The 25,563-nt window shown below is 45.8% G+C and overlaps 1 protein-coding gene across 2 annotated transcripts in view; it reads left to right on the top strand.

The window, feature by feature from the left end:
- The window catches only part of atp10b (ATPase phospholipid transporting 10B), a 511,821-nt gene that overhangs the window by 349,351 nt on the left and 136,907 nt on the right, over positions 1 to 25,563 (top strand). For both annotated transcript variants that reach the window (XM_072512518.1, XM_072512519.1), the window contains exons 8-11: positions 430 to 561; positions 7,804 to 7,931; positions 17,456 to 17,708; positions 18,359 to 18,606. In XM_072512518.1, the coding sequence (XP_072368619.1) occupies positions 430 to 561; positions 7,804 to 7,931; positions 17,456 to 17,708; positions 18,359 to 18,606 (761 nt within the window). The remainder of the gene's footprint in view (positions 1 to 429; positions 562 to 7,803; positions 7,932 to 17,455; positions 17,709 to 18,358; positions 18,607 to 25,563) is intronic.

Raw genomic sequence — 25,563 nt, 5'->3', positions numbered from 1 at the left:
TTCAGCTGAAACTAAATTCAGAAGTCTTTCTACCTTACCAGCCCGCCATTGCGAAGCAACTGCTGCTGCTTCTCCCAGCCTCTATTTACACTTCATACCACAACCTACACAATAGAAACACAGTTGGAATTGAAGCCAACCTACACACATCGAAACATCTTCGTTCAGCACAAATCTAACTATAAGTTTTACCCTTCCTGACACAAAAATATTAAAATAATCCCACATAATACTATGCCTTATTTCTAATATTTACCAATACAAATATAAATCACTTAAAATTATCTTTGTTTTCCTAACAAATAGTATATTATCATATCATATAACAATGTAAAATAATATTCAATATAAGATTACAGCTGAATTACTGTCCAACATGTACTGACATGTATGAAGATTGATAGCAATTTTAATGTGCATTTTTTTCAGGTCATGAGACCAAAGCGTTGCTTAACAATAATGGACCTCGGTACAAGCGGAGTAAATTGGAGAGGAGAATGAACACTTATGTTCTGTGCTGTGTAACCCTGATGGCAGTTATGTGTTTTATAGGAGCACTGGGTAAGATATGCAAAGGGAGCAACCTTCAACTTAATTGTTGTAACTGGAATGGTGCAAATGAGAATGGTGTATTAGGACTGAAATAGGGAGCAATTGATGGGATTAACTAATTACTGTTCTGAGTGTTGATGTTTACAGTTACTCACACCAACTGTCATTCACCTGCTATTTTGTGCTCTCTGATCTATTTTGGCTTCAAGTGAAATAACACCTTGATTTTAAAACTCTCAGCCCTGATAGGGCAGCACGGTAGCATAGTGGTTAGCACTGTGGCTTCACCGCGCCATGGTCCCAGGTTCGATTCCCTGCTGGGTCACTGTCTGTGCAGAGTCTGCACGTTCTCCCGGTGTCTGCGGGGTTTCCTCCAGGTGCTTTGGTTTCCTCCCACAGTCCAAAGACATGCAGGTTAGGTGGATTGGCCATGCTACATTGCCCTTCGTGTCCCAAAATGTTTGGAGGGGTTATTGGGTTAAGGGGATAGGGTTGAAGTGAGGGCATAAATGGGTCGGTGCAGACTCGATGGGCCGAATGGCCTCCTTCTGCACTGTACGTTCTATGTTCTATGTTTTCAAATCCCTCCATGGCCTTGCCCTTCCTTACTTCTGTAATCTCTTCTAGCTCCACAACCTTTTGCACATTCCTGATTTTTGTCTTTCCAATATTGTGCGGCTTCCTTCAACTGTTTTGGTCTTAAATTTGGGAATGTCGCCCTGAACCTCTGCCTCTCCACCCCTTTTCCTTCCGTAGCATAGACAAACATCAGGGGCGAAATTCTCCCGAAACGGCGCGATGTCCGCCGACTGGCGCCCAAAACGGCGCCAATCAGACGGGCATCGCGCCGCCCCAAAGGTGCGGAATACTCTGCATCTTTGGGGGCCGAGCACCAACATTGAGGGGCTAGGCCGGCGCCGGAGGAATTTCCGCCCCGCCAGCTGGCGGAAACGGCCTTTATTGCCCCGCCAGCTGGCGCGGAAATGACATCTCCGGGCGGCACATGCGCGGGAGCGTCAGCGGCCGCTGACAGTTTCCCATGCATGCGCAGTGGAGGAAGTCTCTTCCGCCTCCGCCATGGTGGAAACCGTGGCGGAGGCGGAAGGGAAAGAGTTCCCCCACGGCACAGGCCCGCCCGCTAATTGGTGGGCCCCGATCGCGGGCCAGGCCACCGTGGGGGCACCCCCCTGGGCCAGATCGCCCCGCGCCCCCCCCCAGGACCCCGGAGCCCGCCCACGCCGCCTTGTCCCGCCGTTCAAAAGGTGGTTTAATCCACGCCGGCGGGACAGGCAATTTATCGGCGGGACAGGCAATTTATCCGGCCGGGCCGGAGAATCGAGCGGGGGGGCCCGCCAACCGGCGTGGCCCGATTCCCGCCCCCGCCGAATATCCGGTGCCGGAGACTTCGGCATCCGGCGGAGGCAGGATTCACGGCAGCCCCCGGCGATTCACCAACCCGGCGGGGGGTCGGAGAATGACGCCCCAGGTTTGAACCGGACAGTCTGGTTTTTAGCTGGGAATGTCCAAACATGATGTCATTGCGTGCTCGATCACATTGCTGAATACATGCTGGTGTTATCCTGTGTGTGATAACACCACCTGACAAACATCACAAATGCTTTTGGTGGTTTCCAGCACTTGCCATAATTCTTTTTATGACAGGTGCGATTCTCCCAAAAAATTATCTGCATTGATCCACACTTGGTCATTATTTTGCGGCTTGGGGAGTTTCTCGCCAGTCTAGTCCCCACTTTCAACCACCCTTTCAGCAGCACCCCCATTTTTGGACCTACCCCCGCCCCCTAAATTTTATGACGCCTCGAAATTCCGCAAAGTTTACCTCTGGCCAAACGTTTGATCATTTTTGTAAGGGCCCCGAAGAATCCAGCACGAGTTTTAAGGATACAAAATAATAACGTTTATTTACTATAACAATATATACATAGCAGTAGCAGTAACTTCCCTTGCTACCTTCTCCTTCCTCCTGGTTCCTGGACTGGCCAGCTTATTTATAGTAGGAGTTTCTCCGCCCCCCTCATTGGGGAAGTTCATACTCCTATAGGATTGTGGGATAATCATTAGTCCGCAGCCAATCGTCAGTAGGCAGGTTATAACATCCCTCCCCCCCAAAGTCCAAGGAATCCACCGTAGGCCCTGGCGAAGGGAGGCGTCGAACTCGTTTGGCCGCAGGCCGGACGCCATTTGCACGCTGCGCTGGATCAGGCGGCGTATAACGAGACGGAGACCGCGCTTCCGTGATGAACGGCGCGGTTGTACATCCACGGCCTGTGGACCCGAGGATTCCCCCTCTGATTCATCCTGTGTCTCCATCTCGGAGTCAGAGTCTGCTGCCTCCGTCATGTCAGCGTCTCTGTCCCCATTCGGTCCCGTCATGACCTGCGCAGGCTTTGAGTGAGGCACCAGTGGAAGATTTGGAGGACTACCTTCCCTTGTTTCTGGTCTTTGCCGCTGTTGAACTGAGCTCCGGGGGCGGGGAATCTTTTGCGGGGATGATCTTCTGGACCGGACGTGGTCTACATGTTTTCGCTGGAGACGACCCTGGGCTTGCATTTGGTACGATATAGGGCCCGTTTGGCGAAAGATTACCCCAGGAACCCATTAGGCACCACCAGCAAAATTCCGCACGAATACTGGGTCACCGGGCGCAAACTGCCGAATCGGTCGATGCTGAGACAATCCCGGTCCCTGCCGTTCTTGTGTGCAGCGTACTTTTGCGCCAATGTCCGGGAAGACCATACTAAGGCGGGTGCGAAGTCTCCGGCCCATTAGGAGTTCTGCGGGAGCTACCCCAGTCACTGCATGGGGGGTGGTCCTGTACGTAAACAAAAAACGAGCCAGTCTCGTGTCCATTGATCCGGAAGACTGCTTCTTTAGGCCTCTTTTGAATGTTTGCACTGCACGCTCTGCCAACCCATTTGAAGCCGGGTGGTAAGGGGCAGTGCGGATATGGCGGATGCCGTTCATCTTTGTAAACCTAGCAAACTCCTCACTCGTGAATGGAGTGCCATTATCCGTGACCAGCACCTCGGGGAGGCCATGCGTGCTAAATGATAAACGCATTTTTTCAATTGTTGCGCAGGACGTTGTCCCCTGCATCTTATGCACCTCCAGCCATTTGGACTGGGCGTCAATTAGTAGAAGGAACATGGATCCCTGAAAAGGGCCTGCGAAATCTGCATGTAAGCGTGCCCAAGGACGCCCTGGCCATTCCCAGTGATGTAGGGGCGCGGCCGGCGGAAGCTTCTGATGCTCCTGGCAAATGGAGCAGTTTTGGGCCACCTTCTCAATGTCGGTGTCAAGGCCTGGCCACCAGACATAACTCCGGGCCAACATTTTCATCTTGGTCACGCCCGGATGCCCATTGTGCAAGTCTGATAATATCAGCTCCTGGCCTTTTTCCGGGACAACCACATGCGTCCCCCACAAGAGGATGCCGTCTTCCACGCTGAACTCTGACAGCTTGGAGGAAAATGCCCGTAACTCGCCTGGGAGCTGTCTATGCTGCCCACCATACAGGACTATGTGCAGAACCTTTGACAGGACTGGCTCCGTCTGGGTCCACTCACGGATCTGTGATGCCGTGACAGGCAAGGTGTCCATAAAATTTAGGGTTGCGACCACCTCACCGGTCGTGGGGGTCGACATGGGGCCGGTCGATAAAGGCAATCGGCTCAGTGCGTCGGCATTTGCTATCTGCGTACCTGGTTTGTGCTCCAGAGAATACTCATATGCAGCAAGCAACAAAGCCCAGCGCTGGATCCGTGCAGAAGCAATGGGCGGTATCGGCTTATCCTCTCTGAAGAGTCCCAGCAGGGGCTTATGATCAGTCACGATAGTGAAATGGCGGCCGTACACATACTGGTGAAAGCGTTTCACCGCAAAAACCACTGCCAGGCCCTCCTTCTCGATCTGCGCATACTTTTTCTCCACTGCAGTCAATGTGCGGGAGGCGAAAGCTATCGGTCGCTCGGCCCCGTTCTCCATCTTGTGGGACAGGACAGCCCCAATACCATACGGGGATGCATCACATGTGACGAGCAAAGGCTTTCCCGGATCATAGTGGGTTAGTAACCCAGACGACGACAATTGTTGCTTTACCCGCCGGAAAGCGGTTTCTTGCGGCTGACCCCAAACCCAGGTGTGATTTTTCTTTAGCAGCAGGTGTAAGGGGGCCAGCGTAGTTGCCAGATTGGGGAGGAACTTCCCGTAATAGTTTACGAGACCGAGAAAAGAACGAAGATGCGAAGTGTCAGTCGGGGCGGGGGCATGTTGAATTGCACGCACCTTCTCTGCGGCGGGGTGCAGACCCTCGCGGTCCACCCGATGACCTAGGTAGACTACTTCTTTTGCCTGAAATACGCACTTTGTGTGACGTAAACGGACTCCAGCCTCCGAAAGGCGTTTAAGGACAGCCTCCAGATTTTCCAAATGCTCTTGCTCCGACGTCCCTGTAATCAACACGTCATCTAGGTAGACAGCCACACGTGGTAAACCTCTCAAAATGCCCTCCATAACACGTTGAAAAATTGCGCAGGCAGAGGATACTCCAAAGGGCAATCGTGTATATTCATACAGGCCCCGGTGTGTGTTAATTGTTACATATGGTCGGGAGGCAGGGTCCAGCTCCAACTGCAGGTAGGCGTGACTCATATCTAATTTTGTGAATGAGAGTCCGCCTGCAAGTTTCGCGTAGAGATCCTCTATGCGAGGCATTGGGTATCGGTCGAGTCGGGAAACTGTATTCACTGTAAGTTTAAGTCGCCACACAAGCGAACTGTGGCATCTGGCTTCATTACTGGCACAATTGGTGCTGCCCAGTCAGCAAAACGGACAGGCCTGATAATACCCAAACTCTCCAAACGAGTGAGCTCCCCTTCTACCTTCTCGAGCAAAGCGTAAGGCACTGGGCGCGCCCGGAAATAGCGCGGTGTGGCTCCTGGTTCAACTTGGATACGGGCTACGGCCCCTTTTATTTTCCCCAGACCAGGCTGGAATACCTCTGGGTATCGTCCTAGCACCTCAGTCAACCCTCCAGAAACTGTTTGGAGGATGTGCTGCCATTGCAACCGCAAATGGCGCAACCAGTCCCGACCCAACAGGCTGGGCCCATGGCCACGCACTACGATAAGTGGGAAACGCCCCTCCTGGCGTCCATAGACAACAGGGGTCATTGTAGTTCCTGCAATGTCCAGTGGTTCCCCCGTGTAGGTGGCCAACCTGGCCTGTGAGTCAGTTAGTGTAAGGGTCTGTATACCCTGCTTGATGCGGTCGAATGTCCTCTGGGCGATCACGGAGACCGCTGCGCCAGTATCCAACTCCATCTCCAGCGGGTGGCCATTGACCCATACTGTCACCTTAATGGGGGCCACACGGGGAGCTGCCACACAATGCAGCTGCAGGCAGTCGTCCTCCGTCTCCACGTCCTCAGGAGTGGTCGCCGCAGGTTCATCCACATGGAAGGTACGGCCTCTGGGCTGGTCCCAGTTACGGCCCCTGGGCTGGTCCCAGTTTCGGTCGGAACGACGGCGCCTCTGGCGTCCCCAGGACCGCCGTCCGCGACGGGGCCGGCGCCTACAAGTCTGACACGGACATGGCTCCTCATCCATTGGCTCTGGAGAAGGCTCCCTTCGGGGAGGAATGTCCGATGGCCACTGGCGTCGGTCTGGTCGTTTCCTCGCCCAATGTACCGCAGGAGTGCGGGGGCACGTTTTTGGGCGGAAAGGGTTTCGCCCCAAGGCATGCACTTCCATTCCCTGTAGCTCCTGTACTCCTCGCTCTGCGCTCTCTCGGGACAAGACTATTTGTATTGCCTGTTGAAAAGTCAATGTTGGCTCCGCTAACAACTTTCTCTGGGTGGCCGCATTGTTAATACCGCAAACCAAACGGTCGCGTAACATTTCTGACAAGGTCTCACCATAGTCACAGTATTCCGCAATCCCGCGTAGCCTGGATAAAAAATCGGCAAGGGATTCTCCAGGGGTCCTCTCAGCGGTATTAAACCGGTAACACTGGACTATCGTGGAGGGGGTTGGGTTAAAGTGTTGCCCCACTATATTCACAAGTTCGTCAAACGTTTTGGTGTCCGGCGCAGCTGGGTACGTAAGGCTCCTAATCACCCCAAACGTATGCGGTCCGCAGGCGGTGAGCAATATGACCACCTGGCGCTCGTTTTCAGTGATATTGTTTGCCCGGAAATAGTAACGCATCCGTTGCGTGTACTGGTTCCAGCTTTCCAGCGCAGCATCAAAAACATCCAAACGTCCGTACAGAGGCATGGTGTAATAGAAAACAACTTCCAACCTGAATCCAACAAAAATCCAGGGAGGTGGCTTCAGCAGTGTAGACAGCTATTCACTTTTACCTTCGTCGCCAGTTTTGTAAGGGCCCCGAAGAATCCAGCACGAGTTTTAAGGATACAAAATAATAAAGTTTATTTACTATAACAATATATACATAGCAGTAGCAGTAACTTCCCTTGCTACCTTCTCCTTCCTCCTGGTTCCTGGACTGGCCAGCTTATTTATAGTAGGAGTTTCTCCGCCCCCCTCATTGGGGAAGTTCATACTCCCATAGGATTGTGGGATAATCATTAGTCCCCAGCCAATCGTCAGTAGGCAGGTTATAACAATCATGTTCCCCATTATTTCTTTCTATGGCTGGGTCTGGCTAGATAGGCTGCTGGGAGGAAAGACCTACTGCGATGAATAAAGTTTGCCAGTTAATCCAGGGTGATTCAAAAAACTTGTTGAACAGAATGAGTTAGGCAGCTTTTGATTCAGATCCTGAAAAATAGAGTTGAGCCTTTATTTAAAGGAATTGAAACCTGACACCGTTTTTAGTGTTGAGATGATTTACTGTGCTTCCCCTGACACTGGGCTCTGATATGAGGGTGAATGCACATCATTCACTATTCTTATTTTGACACTAAAGGAATTTGATTTGAAGCAGAAAGATGAAAAAGGATCAATTTGGCGGTGCGAAGGCACATTGGTTACGCCAATGATGTAACAGCAGAGAAAATTTAAAGTGAAGCGGGTAAATGTTGACAGCATCTGCCGTGACTTGTTTAGTTTCATGTTTCAGAATGATCCTGCCAAATTGTATGATTCTATTGATTTTGAGTATTTTATTTATTTTCTGGAAAAAAAACCTATACCCTTATTTGTCAACATACCACTTTATTTAGAGATTTGTGTTCTGCAACGGGATATTTTTGATATTTTACCCCAGGCCACAGTATTTGGGTTGGAGCCTTCGCTTCATGGACTCCATTTGAATATCCAGACAACACTGGCAATTTCATTTCAGCCACTGTGTCGGGACTCTACATGTTTCTGACGATGATGATACTGTTGCAGGTAAATCAGATCAATCACTGGCTGTTACTTTGCCTGAAACTGTTTACATGCTTGACATGCTGTTCAGGGATGTTTGAACTCCCCAACTATGTTCAAACAAGCTGCTGTTGCTTTCTTAAGATTCAAAGTATCCGCATATTTTGTTATGTTTTTGATTGTCTCAGTTAAATATTTGTAATGTGTTGATACAGCATCAAGAGGAATTCAAGCTATGATATGAATTATTAGTGAATATAAAATCCGAGTTAATTTTTGGGGCCACATCAATAAGTAGTGATTTATGGGTACATTATATATTGTATGACTTGAGCACCCTTGGCTTGAATACTCAAATATAATGCAGAGTTAGGGCCCTGGTTGCACAGAATATACTATATACTGTTATGGGCCAGGGTTTAGAGAACCCCAAAGTGTATCATGGAGTTCACCTGACCCACAACTTTTAATAGATTGTGGTTATGGGGAGCAGAAGGGCCTACTTTACAGGTGTGATGCAAACAGAGAGCTAAAGTACTTTAAAATTATATTCAAGCAATGTTTATTTATGAAACCATTTAACACTTTCTCAACCCACAGTAAACATCTTAACAACTATCAACACCAATCATCCTCACAGATACAATATTCTATAAGTAACCCTTAATCTTTCCTTGCAACATCCATAAGACAAAATACCCTTTTTTAACACACAGATCAGGTTTAAATTCACTATTGAGAGCAGTTATCACTTTGAAATCAGCCAAATGATCTGGAGTCAGTCTTTCGATTGCAGAGAGATCCTTATACAGCTGCTTGCTTTCCCTGCAGCTATCCAGCTCACAAAACAAAACGAAAACACCCTGTAGCTGCCTGTTCAAAATCGAAAGTGAAGGACAGACAGCCCAGTTCCACCCAAACTCTGACATCACAGCAGCTATTCGATAAACACCCCATTTTTAAAGGTACATCCACTACAGCTCTTTAATAATCTCTCACATGACACCTCCCCCCAAGAAGAAAAATAAAACATCAACTTCAAGATGGTTTCATTTTTCACCTTTTCACTTTCCTTTAAGAAATATGCACAGTGAATATACATTTTATTTTAAACAAAACAAAACACGTAAACATTTAATAATAACATAGTCTATTTTAGTTCTTCTTCCTCCAACTGGAATCCCTCTTGGTTTACAGTCACTTTGGACGAGAAGGTCTCTGCATGATCCATCCATTTCTCTATGCCTCAGCATTTCTCTTTAAAGTCAGATACTTTAGTTCAATCTGATCACAGAGTCCCTTGTAATTCTCCAACAAAGGAGCATTGGTTAGCACAGCTTTCAGGCAGTCAAATGCCTGTTGAAACTCCGCTGTCCACTGAAATTTTCGACGGTTCTTCAGCAAGACCATCAGTGGAGCAACCACACTGCTGAACATTGGCACAAATTTCCGGTAGATCTACTCATGCCAAGAAATCGCATTATTTCCCTTCGTGTCGAAGGTATTGGAAACTCCCCAATAACTTTTGTTTTCACATCCCGTGGGACCATTCGACCCTGTCCGATTGTATGGCCGAGGAAAATGACTTGGGCTTTTCCAAATTCACTTTTGGCTAGGTTTACCACCAAAACCGCCTCCTGAAGTCGATCGAATAAGTCCATCAGATGTTTTAAATGTTCTTTCCATGTCTGGCTGAAAATTACCAGATCATCGATGTATGCCGCACAATTGGGTAATCCTGAAACAACTTTGTTAGGTAACCGTTGAAATGTGGTTGGGGCATTTTTCATGCCAAATGGCATAACTTTGAATTGATATACACCATCTGGAGTCACAAAAGCTGAAATCTCCTTCACCCTTTCAGATAAAGGTACCTGCCAGTAACCTTTAAGTAAATCCAGTTTGGAAATAAAAGCTGATTGTCCCATCTTCTCAATGAAATCCTCCAAGCGTGGGATAGGATAAGAGTCCGTTCTTGTAACTGCATTAACCTTTCTATAGTCCACACACAACCATGGGGTACCGTCCGACTTTGGTACCATCACTATGGGTGAGCTCCATTGGCTGCAACCCACTTCAATTATGCCTGTTTGTTCAGCATACTTTCAATTTCCTTGTTAAAGTGTTAAGTCTATATGGTTGTTGTTTAATTGGAACAGCATTTCCCACATCTACATCATGTATAGCCATTTTAGTACTTCCCAATTTATCTTGCCCATGTGACATCAATAACTATTTCAGGTCAGTGCATTTTTCCTCTGGAAGGTAAGTCAACAATTTATCCCAACTTTTAAGAACGCCCTCATTTTCCAATTTAATTTGAGGTATGTCAAATTCAAAGTCATCTGGATTTGGTTCGTCACTTTGAGTTAGAATCATTAAAACTTCCTCCTTTTGCTCTCCTTCCCTTTCAAAGTATGTTTTAAGCATATTCACATGACACACTCGGTGAGTTTTCCTTCTACCTGGCGTTTTTACCACATCATTCACCTCACTGAATTTCCTTTCAATCTGATAAGATCCACAAAACCTTGCTTTTAAAGGTTCACCTACCATTGGTAACAATATTAGAACTTTATCTCCACTGGCAAAACTACGAACTTTGGATTTCTTGTTCGCTACCCGTGTTATCACATTTTGTGCAATTTTTAAATGCTGTCTAGCCAATTCACCTGCTCTATTTAATCGTTCCCTAAAATTTGACACATAATCGAATAATGTAAGTTCCGATTTCTCAATCACCAATTTTTTCTTAATCAATTTAAGTGGTCCTCTTACCTCATGACCAAAAATTAGTTCAAAAGGACTGAATTTGGTTGACTCATTAGGTACATCCCTAATTGCAATCAGTACGAATGGAATTCCTTTATCCCAATCCTCTAGATAACCGTGACAATAAGCCCTCAACATTGTCTTTAATGTCTGATGCCACCTTTCTAATGCTCCCTGCGATTCTGGATGGTACGCAGTTGATTTAAATTGATTTCTTCCTAAACTATCCATAACATCTTTGAATAACTTTGAGGTAAAATTTGATCCTTGATCCGATTGTATTTCTGCGGGTAGTCCATATCTAGTAAAGAATTTGAGGAACACCTCCACAATCTTTTTAGCTGTAATATTGCGTACTGGAATGGCCTCTGGAAACCTAGTAGACACATCCATTATAGTCAAAAGATATTGATTCCCACTTTTCGTAGGGGGCTGGTTTAGCACAGGGCTAAATGGCTGGCTTTTAAAGCAGACCAAGGCAGGCCAGCAGCGTGGGTTCAATTCCCATTCCAGCCTCCCCGAACAGGTGACGGAATGTGGCGACTCGGGGCTTTTCACAGTAACCTCATTTGAAACCTACTTGTGACAATAAGCGATTTTCATTTCATTTCGTTTTCATATTAAGGGCATTGGTTTTATCACTGCTTAAGGTTCCCCATTCACTTGACATGTGTGACATGATCGACAGAATTTAACTACATCTGTATGTAGTCCAGGCCAATAAAAATGTTTTTTGATTTTAGCTTGAGTTTTCCTTACTCCCAAATGACCTCCCACTGGTACCTCATGTGCTACTCGTAACACCTAATTTCTATACCCAACCGGCAATACCACTTGATGAACTTCTGCGCACTTTTCATCCGCCTGTATATGTAAAGGTCTCCATTTTCTCATCAAGACATCACTTTTATGGTAATAACGCTCAAATCGTATACACTCAAATTCCTCTCCCATGTATGCTTTCTTATACATCCGTTTTATTTCTATATCTTTCTGTTGTATCTCCGCCAATTTTCCTGAACTAAAAATATCCGCCTCATCCTCCACCTTTTCTTGTTCTTTTCCAACCATCTGATGAAAAATCTTTTCTGATAATTGAACTTCGACTTCATCTTCACTCTTTGATTTCTCCTCTTGTCTTAACCTGTGGCTTTGAGACCTTGTTACTACACAATCTGGAAAAATCCCAGGATATTCGTCCTTCAACCCTTCAGTTGTGTGATTTTCCACTAGCTTATCAACCACAGTAGGCATCGCTCCCACCTGTGATCCAGCTATATCATTCCCCAAGATAAACTGTATTCCTGGACAAGATAGTTTCTCTATTACTCCTACTATCACTTCACCACTCTTCACTGGACTTTCCAACCTTACCTTATATAATGGAACACTACTCTTCACACCCTGAATTCCACATATTACCACCTTTTCTGGCGATATTCTTCCCAGACTACATAACTCCTCATCTCTTACCATTAAAGATTGACGAGCTCCTGTATCTCTTAAATTTGTGACTCCTTTACCTGCTCCTTCTGGTACACATGAGTAAACTTTACCCACACAAGTGACATTAAATGAAAATCGCTTATTGTCACAAGTAGGCTTCAATGAAGTTACTGTGAAAAGCCCCTAGTCGCCACATTCCGGCACCTGTTCGGGGAGGCTGGTATGGGAATTGAACCGTGCTGCTGGCCTGCCTTGGTCTGCTTTAAAAGCCAGCTATTTAGCCGTAGGTTCTTCAAAGAGATCTGGCACCTTCTTATCAATCACCTCTTGATCACGCTGTACAATCTTTTGCACCTCCTTCGCTTCACTTGGACTTTCCTTTACCACTTTAACAAACCCCACTGTCTTATCCTGTTTTACCATGTCAGCCTTCCCAGTGCTTTTCTTCAACCATCAACACTGTGACCTTTCATGACCTAGTTTATTACAGTGAAAACATTTGAAACTTTTCATTTCTTGTCCACCCTCCTGGATTTCCTTTTTAAGCTGAGGTACACTCTCCTTATTATCTCCCATCAGATCTCCTTTACCTTTACCACTTGAGTATTTCTCTTTTGCCCAGTTTCTATTCCTCACAGGCTGAAACTGATGTCGGAAACCAAGCTTTGATTTATGAACTAATTCATAATCATCTGCCATTTCTGCTGCTAACCTCGCAGTTTTAACCCTCTGCTCTTCCACATGAGTTCTCACTACATCAGGAATTGAATTTTTAAACTACGTTTGGTCTATTTTCAAAGCCCTTATCCACCTATCAAAATTACTCTGTTTGATCATTTCGAACTCCATGTATGTTTGACCAGGTTCTTTCATTAAATTTCTCAACCTTTGTCTGTAGGCTTCAGGCACTAGTTTATATGCACCTAAGATGGATTTCTTCACCTCCTCATCCGTCCCAGATACCTCCTCTGCTTCTGTTAGTGCCTCTGCTTTCATTGAGTTGTAGTCATTTTGAACTTCCATATCAAAGCTTTTAACTGAGGCCAATGATAAGACTGCATTCAATAAATTTACACCAATTTTGCAGCGATTTACTGACAGCATTAATTCTTAGAAGTAAATGGTTCCAAAAAAGAGTCAGAACAACAATATCATATATTTTTGAAATGTCTCTGCTGAGGATTTTGCTTCAGTTTTCAGACATGGTTTTTCTGAATATCTCCCAGCTATGTCTAATAATGTTTCCTTTGTATCAGCAAAGTTCATTTCCAATGCCAAAACTGCATCAGCACAAGCAGACCGCCTGGTGTCACAAATTCTTTTGATTGTCAAATGTTTTTTATTTGCTTGCGTGACTGCAACAAATTCTACCAATGTGTGGAAACTGAAAAAAAAGGCATAAACATTTTGAACAAAGTTTATAAAAAATTTTTTTTTTTTAATGTAGTTTCTTAACAGGATTCAGCTGCAGCGTTGCAGATTAAATTCAAGAAATGGCTGGAACATGGGATGAATAATGCTCAGGGGCTGGCATTGTTCAGTATTGCTTGTAGACGTCAATATTTTCTGCAGTATTTATGGCATGATGGAAGCTTTTCCCATGACAATTTTTGATGACCAAATGTTAATTTGCAATGATTTCTAAAACTGTTGTCTCCAGACACTCAGAATAATAGAATCAAAGAATTCTTACAGTGTAGAAGGAGGCCATTCGACCCATTGAGTCTGCACTGACCCTCTGAAAGAGTACCTCACCTGGGCCCACTCCCCCATCCCATCCGCATAACCCCACCTAACCTTTGGTCACTATGGGGTAATTTAACATGGCCAATCCACCTAACCTGCACACCTTTGGACTGTGGGAGGAAACCGGAGCACCCAGAGCAAACCCATGCAGACACGGGGAGAACATACAGGGCGCGATTCTCCAAAATGGAGACAGAGTGTTCGCGACGTGGTGAACGCCACGCATTTCACGACGGCGCACTACCGATTATGGCCCCCACAGGGGGCCAGCACAGCACTGGAGCGAATCACGGCTCTCCAGCCTCCCTTCCCAGCACCAAATGGGCACCGCCCCAACTTGCGCATGCGCAATTGGGCTGCGCCAACCAGCAAATGCGTGGGGGACGTCCTCAGCGCGATGGACCCGACGCAACATGGTGTGGGGGTTCAGGGGCTGGCCGCGTAATAAAATAGGGCTGGGGCTGGAGGAGGCCGGCCCACCAATCGGCAGGCCCCGATCGTGGGGCAGACCTCATCGGAGCCCCCCCCCCCCCCACCCCCCCCACCCCCGGTGAAGGAGCTCTTTTCCCTGCACCACAGGCCCTACGCGCAGAGTTCCCGCCGGCTGCGAGCAGGTGTGAATGGCGCCCGCGACCGTCGCCGCATCAAACGCGCCAGCGCAAATGGCATCGATTCTCCGCTCCTCAGAGAATCGCCTGCCGGCGTCTGACTGGCGCCACGGGAAAAAATGGCGCGAACGGTGATTCTCCCATACGGCGCGGCATTGGTGAATCGCGCCCACAGTGTCCACATAGAGAGTCACCCGAGATCAGAATTGAACTCGGGCATCTGGTGCTGTGAGGCAGCAGTGTGAACCATTTTGCCACCCAGTGTGGAATTTTAGCTGGACAAAACAAAGAAATTGCTCTACAACTTCAACATCACTGGTCACAAATCTTAAAATTAATGTTAATTGGCCCACATGACCCACATCTTATGTTGAATCAACTATTATGGAGTAGTATTTGATATCTTTCACTTCATTTGTGAATTGGTGTCTGAGCTGCTCTGCCATTATAGTGATTATCATAGAATTTACAGTGCAGAAGGAGGCCATTTGGCCCATCGAGTCTGCACTTGGAAAGAGCACCCTACCCAAGGTCAACACCTCCACCCTATCACCATAACCTAGTAACCCCACCCAACACTAAGGGCAATTTTGGACACTAAAGGCAATTTATCATGGCCAATCCACCTAACCTGCACATCTTTGGACTGTAGGAGGAAACCGGAGCACCCGGAGGAAACCCACGTACACACTGGGAGGATGTGCAGACTCTGCACAGACAGTGACCCAAGCCGGAATCGAACATGGGACCCTGGAGCTGGGAAGCAATTGTGCTATCCACAATGCTACCGTGCTGCCACAATGATGTCCTTGTGAGCTTGGTGCTTTAGAAAGTTTGTCCTCCCTGAGCCACAATATTAATATCTTCTCAAATGCTCTTAGTGAAGCTCATCAAATTCACTGAGATGCTCAGTGCAAGCTTAAAATTTACATCTTCGATTTGACAATGATGACTCAACATGTCCTCTTAGACATAGCCTGAAAAGAAGCCAGCAATTTGACTAAGGTAACAACATGCCTCAGCACTTTCCTCCAATAAGAACACTCCTTTTCAAACTGAGCTGATAACGCAGAATCAATTCATCCAGATAATTTACATCCTGAATGAATGCACAAGTTGCCTTAATGCATGCTTTGGAAGGCTCATGATAACAATATCTTGTAGTTCCGGTGTCATTTCCGAATCCACTTCTTGTTAAACTTTTCCAAGCGATGTGGTATCTCTGGAAATCAGTCATCAGATAATTCACCTATGAGAGTTAATGCGCATTGTTCAATACTTCAACTTTTTGAAGTGAAAGTTTACACTGTCTTTTTGCCCAGCTTCGTTCTCTACCCTCACCTTCAACTTTCTGCATTTTTTGCCTGCCAGATTGATGGTGTCATGTCATGTTGCTAAAAAACCGAATCTTGATTTTAGGCAGTTAATAAAATGTCTAAAAGAGCTGTTATTTGCACGGTTAATTCCACATTTTTATTAGGGTCAACAAAAATTGGATTAATCTTTTCAGTATGAAATTGTGATTCTGATCATGGACTTCCAACCACACTCACTCTACTCTCTGCCTTCCCACTTCCCCCTCTCAAACTTACAAACTCTTCCTCCCCATGGACTCCGCACACTCATCATGCAACCAGGCCCCCACACCCATCATGCAACCAGGCCCCCACGCCAATCATGCAACCAGGCTCCCACATACTTTGCGTTCCTGCAAGTTTGCAACCTGACCACTTCACAAACTCTCCTTTCCCCCATACCCTCAAACCTTCCACCCCCATTCCCTCCCAATCTCCCCCATCCCTCAAATCCTCCCAATCGCACTCACGTCCTTGCCTCGGATCTTCAAGGCAGCCTGCTTCACCTGCGCTGTGTATTTGTGGGGGCTGCTGTGTCTCTCCCTCACCTTGAGGCATTGTCTCACACCTGTTCCTGGCCTGGGGGTGTCCCTTCTGCTGCCAGTGCAAACTTAGTGCTCGGCTCTCCGTGGCTTTTTGCGGCAGTGTTGCGCATCTGTTGCTGGGGGGAGGGGGGGGGGAATCCACCACTCTGCCGGCGTAAACCTCAGCAGCCTCCCTCATGATGGCCAAGTACACCCACCCTTTGATCGGGGCCCTGTGTCCAGGCATGGTGTGTTTCATTATAAATCCGCCTCTGGCCCCACCCAGGCAGCCTGACAATGCTGGCTGTTACTAGTTAGCGTGGTAACCAACAGCTCTTTTGTTGAACTTGCACTTTTCGCGACTGAATGGAACTGCTAAAAGTAAGAGGCTGAATTCAAATTCCGGAGACATCCTCTGTTGCTTGTCAGACCAGCAATTTACTGTTGCAGTACAAATGCATTCATTATGAATATATTATGAACAAATGATTTACAATATATTGTGTAGTGAGTAATTAAAACCAGTATGATAAACTGTCAGGTGCATGCCTCTGTGGAAAACATGGAGCAGAGGATTGGTCATGTGTTTGCGGGCGTGCACAGAACCTACAGCTAACACTTCACAACAAGGAAGGTGAAGTCGTCTTCTCAGGGCCTTGGTTTTCTTCTCCAACGTAGAACCCAAAGCTTGCAAGGCCCCAGATTACTTCGAGAACAATAGTGCACTGAATATTAAACCAAAACAGAAAATGCTTGGAAAAACTTAGCAGACCTGGCCATATGAGAAACAGAGTTTTAAGTCCAGATGACTTTGAAGAAGAGATGCTGCCAGGCCGACTGAGCTTTTCCAGCATTTCCTCTTTTGTTATTTCAGATTTCCAGCATCTGCAGTATTTTGTTTTCATTGTAATATTTAATGTGGATTAGGTGCAGGTTATCAGGCTGTAACCACAACTGTGAAGTCAGGAGGTCCAATGGGGTAGAAGGTCACCTAAAATACAAGATAAATAGGGTTATCCGCATGGGAATATTTAATCAAATTTATGTCAAATCTATGTGGATATTCTGGTCTCAGTTATTTTTGCTTCTGTTGGCAGGTCTTTATCCCTATTTCTTTATACGTTTCCATTGAGTTTGTACGGTTGGGTCAGATATTCTTCATACACAACGATGTTGAAATGTACAATGAAAGTTCCGACAACCGTCTGCAGTGCCGAACACTGAATATCACCGAAGACCTCGGTCAGATCCAGTATATCTTCTCTGATAAGACGGGAACCCTCACTGAAAACAAAATGGTCTTCCGTCGCTGCACCATCATGGGCACAGAGTTCCGACATGACGAAAATAGTGAGGATTACACTCATATGATTATCAACATAATCAATGAACTAGAACAAAACTTAAAAGTACTCATTTTAAAAATGTAAACTTTGTTCCCCAGGAGATTAAATGGGTCGCAAATAGTTCAAGATAGGGTAGATTGCACACAATTTGCTCATTCAATTTGAGGAGTTAAGCTAACTATTTAATTGCAGAGCCATAATGTTTTTAGGTTCTTAACGATAGTGCAATATCTGGAATAATTTGGAGATAAATTTGCTGATCCTTTTCCCCTCATCCAAATTCTGACACATTGATCTACCCATTATTTCATGAGTGTAGCATATTCAAGTTCATGCTTCAAGTCAGCATTGTGATGCATCCAAGGGGGATTGCCAATTCAGTCTCAATGTTGAGCACATTTTGAGAAATCTGTGCTGTTCACCTAAGTCAATAAGAACAGGATTGAGTGTGACCCAAGTTGACTTCACTTAAGGCAGTATATCTAATTGGAAAGAGAAGTTTTCATCCCATCCACCTGGATAGATACATGTTTCAATGTGTTAATTTGTGACTCCCCTCATTCCATAACTCTAATGTTTAAGCAGAGTGAAAAGACTACAGGTGAACTATTGTGATTTTAAAAAAATATATTTTCCTGCTCTATTTTCATTTAGCAAAGCGATTATCCACACAGAGAGAGTTGGACTCGTATGATAAAGATGGGCCACTTTTGAAGAGCACAGGCCCCGTAACCAACTTCCAGAGTAGCACATCCCACCGATGGCAAAAGAACATAAGATCTGTGCAGCGATCGCAAAGCATCTCTTCCCAGCAGCAGTTCACCGGTTTCAAAAACTGTAAGAAGTCTGCGATGGATTGTGGTAGCTTCTCCTCCCAGAGAGTGGCATTCAGCAGCCCACTAGTAAGTAAAGGAGCTGTATTTGCTTTGATTGGAGAAATTCCCCATGTTGTGCTTCCATCCTGGGTATGTTTTGTAGTTTAAGCCCTGTGAGTATCAATATTTTAGATTAAAATCATAATAAATTTTTCAGCGAGATCCAGAATCCAGACATCAGTATGGGTGTTTCAAGGGATCTCAATGCTCCTGGATTAGGAAGGAGAAAATTGTCATGGTTTCTGTACTCTATTGTTATCCGATCATTCTTGCTGAATCTGCATATGCATCAATGTGAAATAAGAACAGAATCAAATTTTTGTGTGACAACCCAATTGGTCAATTGGCTACTTGGCATGTATAAGACTTGCACATGAGGGACTAGAAAGTAAACAACACTGATGTGATTATTTACTTGCAAGCAGTCAATGTCTTCTAGAATGGAGAGTGGCAAAATTGATTTTCTAAAGAAAGTTGCAAACGTCTAAATTTCCACTCGGTTACAGAAGGTGGTCCCACAGCAATTCTGTGATGTGGAGCCACAGTTTAGATTCTTCAAATCTTATCATCATAGTTATAGAATTTACAGTGCAGAAGGAGGCTATTTGGCCCATCAAGTCGGCACCGGCCCTTGGAAAGAGCACCCGACTGAAGCCCACGCCTCCACCCTATCCCTGCAACCCAGTCACCCCACCGAACCTTTTTGGACACTAAGGGCAATTTATCATGGCCAATCCACCTAACCTGCACATCTTTGTGCTATGGGAGGAAACCGGTGCACCCGGAGGAAACCCACGCATGTTATCTTGTCCTGTCTGAACTGTCATAGACTAGAATCATAGAAATCATAGAATCCCTACAGTGCAGAAGGTGGCCATTCAGCCCATTGAGTCTGCACTGACCCTTGCTCCAATAGACACCCTACCTAGGTCCAAATCCCACCCCTATACCCATAACCTCACCTAACGTTTGGGCAATATTAGCGTGGCCAATCCGCCTAACCTACATATCTTTGGACTGTGGGAGGAAACCGGACCACCCGGAAGAAACCCACGCAGACAAGGGCAGAACACAGTCACCCAAGATCCAATTAGGAAAACATGAGGCGCAACATAATGCCCTCTCCTGAGGCACATTTGGGCCGGAGTGACATTTAATTGGGCTAGAAGACATCAGATGGCGATCCCACAGCCTTCCTTCCTCTGCCACCGTTAAGTGCGGGGTAGGAAGATCAGTGGACGTCCTTCTCAACCCAATGCAATTGAGGCACTTGAATGGGAAATTAAAACCCACTTCAACCTGTAGCAGGCAGTCACCATGCTTGGAGCCTGAATACTAAACACTTATAGGGTTTGCTTCAGGGCTCCTGAATGGGGCGGGGGCAGAGGGTGGTTTGGGGCGGGAATCATTTAAAGGCACTCATTGCCTGATTGTTGGAGCAGCCTTGGGAAGGGAGAAGGGTCCACAGAGGCCCATTCCCTGCCTCGATCTTTCTCCTGACTCCCCTTTCCATGACTGCTATCTGTCCCTCACTGGCTTGTGGTCCAGGTCCCTAGTTGATCGTGGGTATTTGATGGGTACACCCCCCACCCCCTACCAAAATCCTTGATCCTGTGGAAATCCTGCTGCTAAGCCACTTAAAAACTTGATTGCCACTTAACGCTTAATGTCTCCCCCATATGACATGGTGCTGGGCTCTCCCCAGCTCTGCAGATGGTTGGTGAGACCGTCATCACTTGGATTGTATTCCATTCACTGAGTAATTCACTGCAAGAAGAAAGAGAATGAAAGAAAGACGCAGCAAAAGCCATCCATAGGTCACTGTTCAGCATAAGCAAGCCAGCCTACATCCTTGGCTGTAAATGATGTATATTTGTGCCAGCTAAGAAAAGCCTTTTATCAACCTGCCCAATTTCAGTATGAATCCCCATTTGGAAGAAAGTAAAATAGCATGTATTAAAAATTTAAATGTTTTAATCTATTTTAGAAATCTAAGATATTTGAGTCAACATTGGATCTGAGTCTCTGGACATTTTCATAGCAATGTTCAACAGAATACTTCAATTAAGCTTTGTGGTGTCAAAAAAAAATATATTCATTATGGAGCCTTGCACTGCTTCTGTCCAGAGCCATTTCAGGGCCTGGCATAATACTGCAGCTTTACTGCCAGGATATAGTTATTTATGCACAAATGGTAAACCAGTTCAGGCAAGGAGAATATGTGCATCGTAAAATGCTAATATTAAAAGTTGGTATCCGAGTTGCACTGTTAGTTTCACAAAAATAGCATTGTGCATCTATCTGCCTCCTCATTTAAATACATTGAATGGCGTGACGTTGCTATATTTGTACAATAGATGTGGACCAAACTCACCAATGAAAGTTAAGCCTTCTTATTTCAATTTAATTACACCTTTTAACAATGTGATTACTGCCAATCAACCTCTCTGGCACAGAAAACGTACTGTTAAAACAGTGGATTCTCATTCCTTTGGATACTGTAATCAGAAATTATTCAATGTTACTTTGCAACTTTTTAGATTTATTTACTTTTCCTTTCTCTTTTAAAAAGAAAGAGACTTAAATTTCTAAAGCACTTTTCACAATCACTGAACATCCCAAGGCACTTTCCAACCAATGACATGCTCATCAAATACACTGTAGTTAGCACTGCTGCCTCACAGCACCAGGGACCCAGGTTCAATTCCGGCCTTGGTGACCATCTGTGTGAAGCTTACACTTTCTCCCTGTGTCTGTGTGGGTTTCCTCCGGGTACTCCGGTTTCCTCTCACATTCCAAAGATATGCAGGTTAGGTTGATTGTCCATGCTAAATGGCCACTTAGTGTCCAAAAGATTAGGTAGGGTTACTCAGTTACAGGGATCGGGGGGGGGGGGGGTTGGTTGGGGGGGGTTGGCCCAGATAGGGTGCTCTTTCCAAAGGTTGGTGCAGACTCGATGGGCCGAACAGCCTTCTTCTGCACTGTAGGGTTTCAATGATTCTAAGTGTAGTCACTGTTGTAATCTAGAAAGCACAGAGATTAATTTGGGTGCAGCGACTCCCACAGATGCCAATGTGATAATGATCTGATCTATTTCTGTAATGTTGATTGAAGAACAAATATTGCCCTGGACAGCAGGGAAAATCTGCCCCAATATTCTTCAAAATAATACCATTGGATCTTTTATGTCAACCTGAAGGAGGCAGATGGGTCTTTAGTTCAACGTCTCATCTAAAGGACAGCAGTGTAGCATTCCCTCAGCACTGTTCTGGGGCTTTAGCCTAGGTTATTGTGTCCAAGTCCTGAACTAGAACATGAACCCCCTCACCCCCAATCTTCTGACTCGGGCAAGAGTGCCACCAGCTGAGCCATGTCTGATGATTTTCTGTCTCTCAATCCAATCTTTCTTTCCCTCTCTGTATTTCCCTTTCTATACCTGATTTTACATTTATTTACCCCCTTTAATTTGCACATCCATCTCAATCCTTGCGCTGCTTATTTCACAATCCATTAATCTGATTATTTGAGGAAATTTACACTTGGTTGCCCTGATCTCTCAGATATTGGCTCCCCTGCTTCCCAAGTGGAGTCATTATCAACTCGCACAGTCAGGAAATTACCACTCAAAAAATGCAAGAAGCACAATGTGCAAGGGCACATAACTAATGACACACCATTAGATGTCCTGCTGGAGCATAATCTGGGACAATCATGTTGGTGGATTCCCTTGGAAGCTTCTGGGATTGGCTTTCTTGGAGTTTTAAATTCAAGCTGTCCATGGTCAAATATTTTTATATTGACAGATTTTTTCAGGATCCTTAAGGGGGAGGGGGAGTAGCCCCAAGTCGTGGTCCACATAGGTACCAATGACATAGGTAGGGATAGGGATGTAAGGCAGGAATTCAGGGAGCTAGGGTGGAAACTTAGATCTAGGACAAACAGAGTTATTATCTCTGGGTTGTTACCTGTGCCACGTGCTAGCGAGACAAGGAATAGGGAGAGAGAAGAGTTGAGCACGAGGCTACAGGGATGGTGCAGGAGGGAGGGTTTCAGATTTCTGGATAATTGGGGCTCATTCTGGGGTCGGTGGGACCTCTACAAATGGGATGGTCTACACCTGGGCCAGAGGGGTACCAATATCCTGGGGGGGAAATTTGCTAATGCTCTTCGGGAGGGTTTAAACTAGTTCAGCAGGGGCTTGGGAACCTGAATTATAGCTCCAGTATACAGGAGGTTGTGAGTAGTGAGGTCATGAGTAAGATTTCAAAGTTGCAGGAGTGTACCGGCAGGCAGGAAGGTGGTTTAAAGTGTGTCTTCTTCAATGCCAGGAGCATCCGGAATAAGGTGGGTGAACTTGCGGCATGGGTTGGTACCTGGGACTTCGATGTTGTGGCCATTTTGGAGACCTGGATAGAGCAGGGACAGGAATGGTTGTTGCAGGTGCCGGTGTTTAGATATTCAGTAAGCTCAGGGAAGGTGGTAAAAGAGGGGGAGGGGTGGCATTGTTAGTCAAGGACAGTATTACAGTGGCAGAAAGGACATTTGATGGGGGCTCGTCTACTGAGGTAATATGGGCTGAGGTTAGAAACAGGAAAGGAGAGGTCACCCTGTTAGGGGTTTTCTATAGGCCTCCGAAAAGTTCCGGAGATGTAGAGGAAAGGATTACAAAGATGATTCTGGACAGGAGCGAAAGCAACAGGGTAGTTGTTATGGGCGACTTTAACTTTCCAAATATTGATTGGATTCGCTATAGTTCGAGTACTTTAGATGGGTCAGTTTTTGTCCATTGTGTGCAGGAGGGTTTCCTGACACAGTATGTAGATAGGCCAACGAGAGGCGAGGCCATATTGGATTTGGTACTGGGTAATGAACCAGCAAAGGTGTTAGATTTGGAGGTAGATGAGCACTTTGGTGATAGTGACCACAATTCGATTACGTTTACTTTAGTGATGGAAAGGGATAGGTATATACCGCAGGGCATGAGTTATATTTGGGGGAAAGGCAATTATGATGCGATGAGGCAATACCTAGGATGCATCGGATGGAGAGGAAAACTTCAGGGGATGGGCATAATGGAAATGTGAAGCTTGTTCAAGGAACAGCTACTGCGTGTCCTCGATAAGTATGTACCTGTCAGGCAGGGAGGAAGTGGTCGAGCAAGGGAACCGTGGTTTACTAAAGCAGTCGAAACACTTGTCAAGAGGAAGAAGGAGGCTTATGTAAAGATGAGACATGAAGGTTCAGTTAGGGCGCTTGAGAGTTACAAGTTAGCTAGGAAGGACCTAAAGAGAGAGCTAAGAAGAGCCAGGAGGGGACATGAGAAGTCTTTGGCAGGTAGGATCAAGGATAACCCTAAGGCTTTCTATAGATATGTCAGGAATAAAAGAATAACTAGGGTAAGAGTAGGGCCAGTCAAGGACAGTAGTGGGACATTGTGCTTGGAGTCCGAGGAGATAGGAGAGGTGCTAAATGAATATTTTTCGTCAGTATTCACACAGGAAAAAGACAATGTTGTCGAGGAGAATACTGAGATTCAGGCTACTAGACTAGAAGGGCTTGAGGTTCATAAGGAGGAGGTGTTAGCAGTTCTGGAAAGTGTGAAAATAGACAAGTCCCCTGGGCCGGATGGGATTTATCCTAGGATTCTCTGGAAACTAGGGAGGAGATTGCTGAGCCTTTGTCTTTGATCTTTAAGTCATCTTTGTCTACAGGAATAGTGCCAGAAGACTTGAGGACAGCAAATGTTGTCCCCTTGTTCAAAAAGGGGAGTAGAAACAACCCCGGTAACTATAGACCAGTGAGCCTTACTTCTGTTGTGGGCAAAATCTTGGAAAGGTTTATAAGAGATAGGATGTATAATCACCTGGAAAAGAATAATTTGATTAGAGATAGTCAACACAGTTTTGTGAGGGGCAGGTCGTGCCTCACAAACCTTATTGAGTTCTTTGAGAAGGTGACCAAACAGGTGGATGAGGGTAAAGCAGTTGATGTGGTGTATATGGATTTCAGTAAAGCGCTTGATAAGGTTCCCCATGGTAGGCTACTGCAGAAAATACGGAGGCATGGTATTCAGGGTGATTTAGCAGTTTGGATCAGAAATTGGCTTGCTGGAAGAAGACAGAGGGTGGTGGTTGATGGGAAATGTTCAGCCTGGAGTCCAGTTACTAGTGGTGTACCACAAGGATCTGTTTTGGGGCCACTGCTGTTTGTAATTTTTATAAATGACCTGCAGGAGGGCGTAGAAGGATGGGTGAGTAAATTTGCAGATGACACTAAAGTCGGTGGAGCTGTGGACATTGCGGAAGGATGTTACAAGTTACAGAGGGACATAGATAAGCTGCAGCGCTGGGCTGAGAGGTGGCAAATGGAGTTTAATGCAGAAAAGTGTGAGGTGATTCATTTTGGAAGGAATAACAGGAAGACAGAGTACTGGGCTAATGGTAAGATTCTTGGCAGTGTGGATGTGCAGAGATCTCGGTGTCCATGTACATAGATCCCTGAAAGTCGCCACCCAGGTTGAGAGGGTTGTTAAGAAGGCATACGGTGTGTTAGCTTTTATTGGTAGAGGGATTGCGTTTCAGAGCCATGAGGTCATGTTGCAGCTGTACAAAACTCTGGTGCGGCCGCATTTGGAGTATTGCGTGCAATTCTGGTCGCCGCATTATAGGAAGGATGTGGAAGCATTGGAAAGGGTGCAGAGGAGATTGACCAGAATGTTGCCTGGTATGGAGGGAAGATCTTATGAGGAAAGGCTGAGGGACTTGAGGCTGTTTTCGTTAGAGAGAAGAAGGTTAAGAGGTGACATAATTGAGGCATGCAAGTTGATCAGAGGATTGGATAGGGTGGACAGTGAGAGACTTTTTCCTCGGATGGTGATGTCGAGCACGAGGGGACATAGCTTTAAATTGAGGGGAGATCAATATAGGACAGATGTCAGAAGTAGGTTCTTTACTCAGAGAGTAGTAAGGGTGTGGAATGCCCTGC

This window comes from Scyliorhinus torazame, chromosome 7 (assembly GCF_047496885.1).
Source record: "Scyliorhinus torazame isolate Kashiwa2021f chromosome 7, sScyTor2.1, whole genome shotgun sequence".
In the NCBI taxonomy this organism is placed as follows: Eukaryota; Metazoa; Chordata; class Chondrichthyes; order Carcharhiniformes; family Scyliorhinidae; genus Scyliorhinus; species Scyliorhinus torazame.
This window is presented reverse-complemented; position numbering and strand designations above follow the sequence as displayed.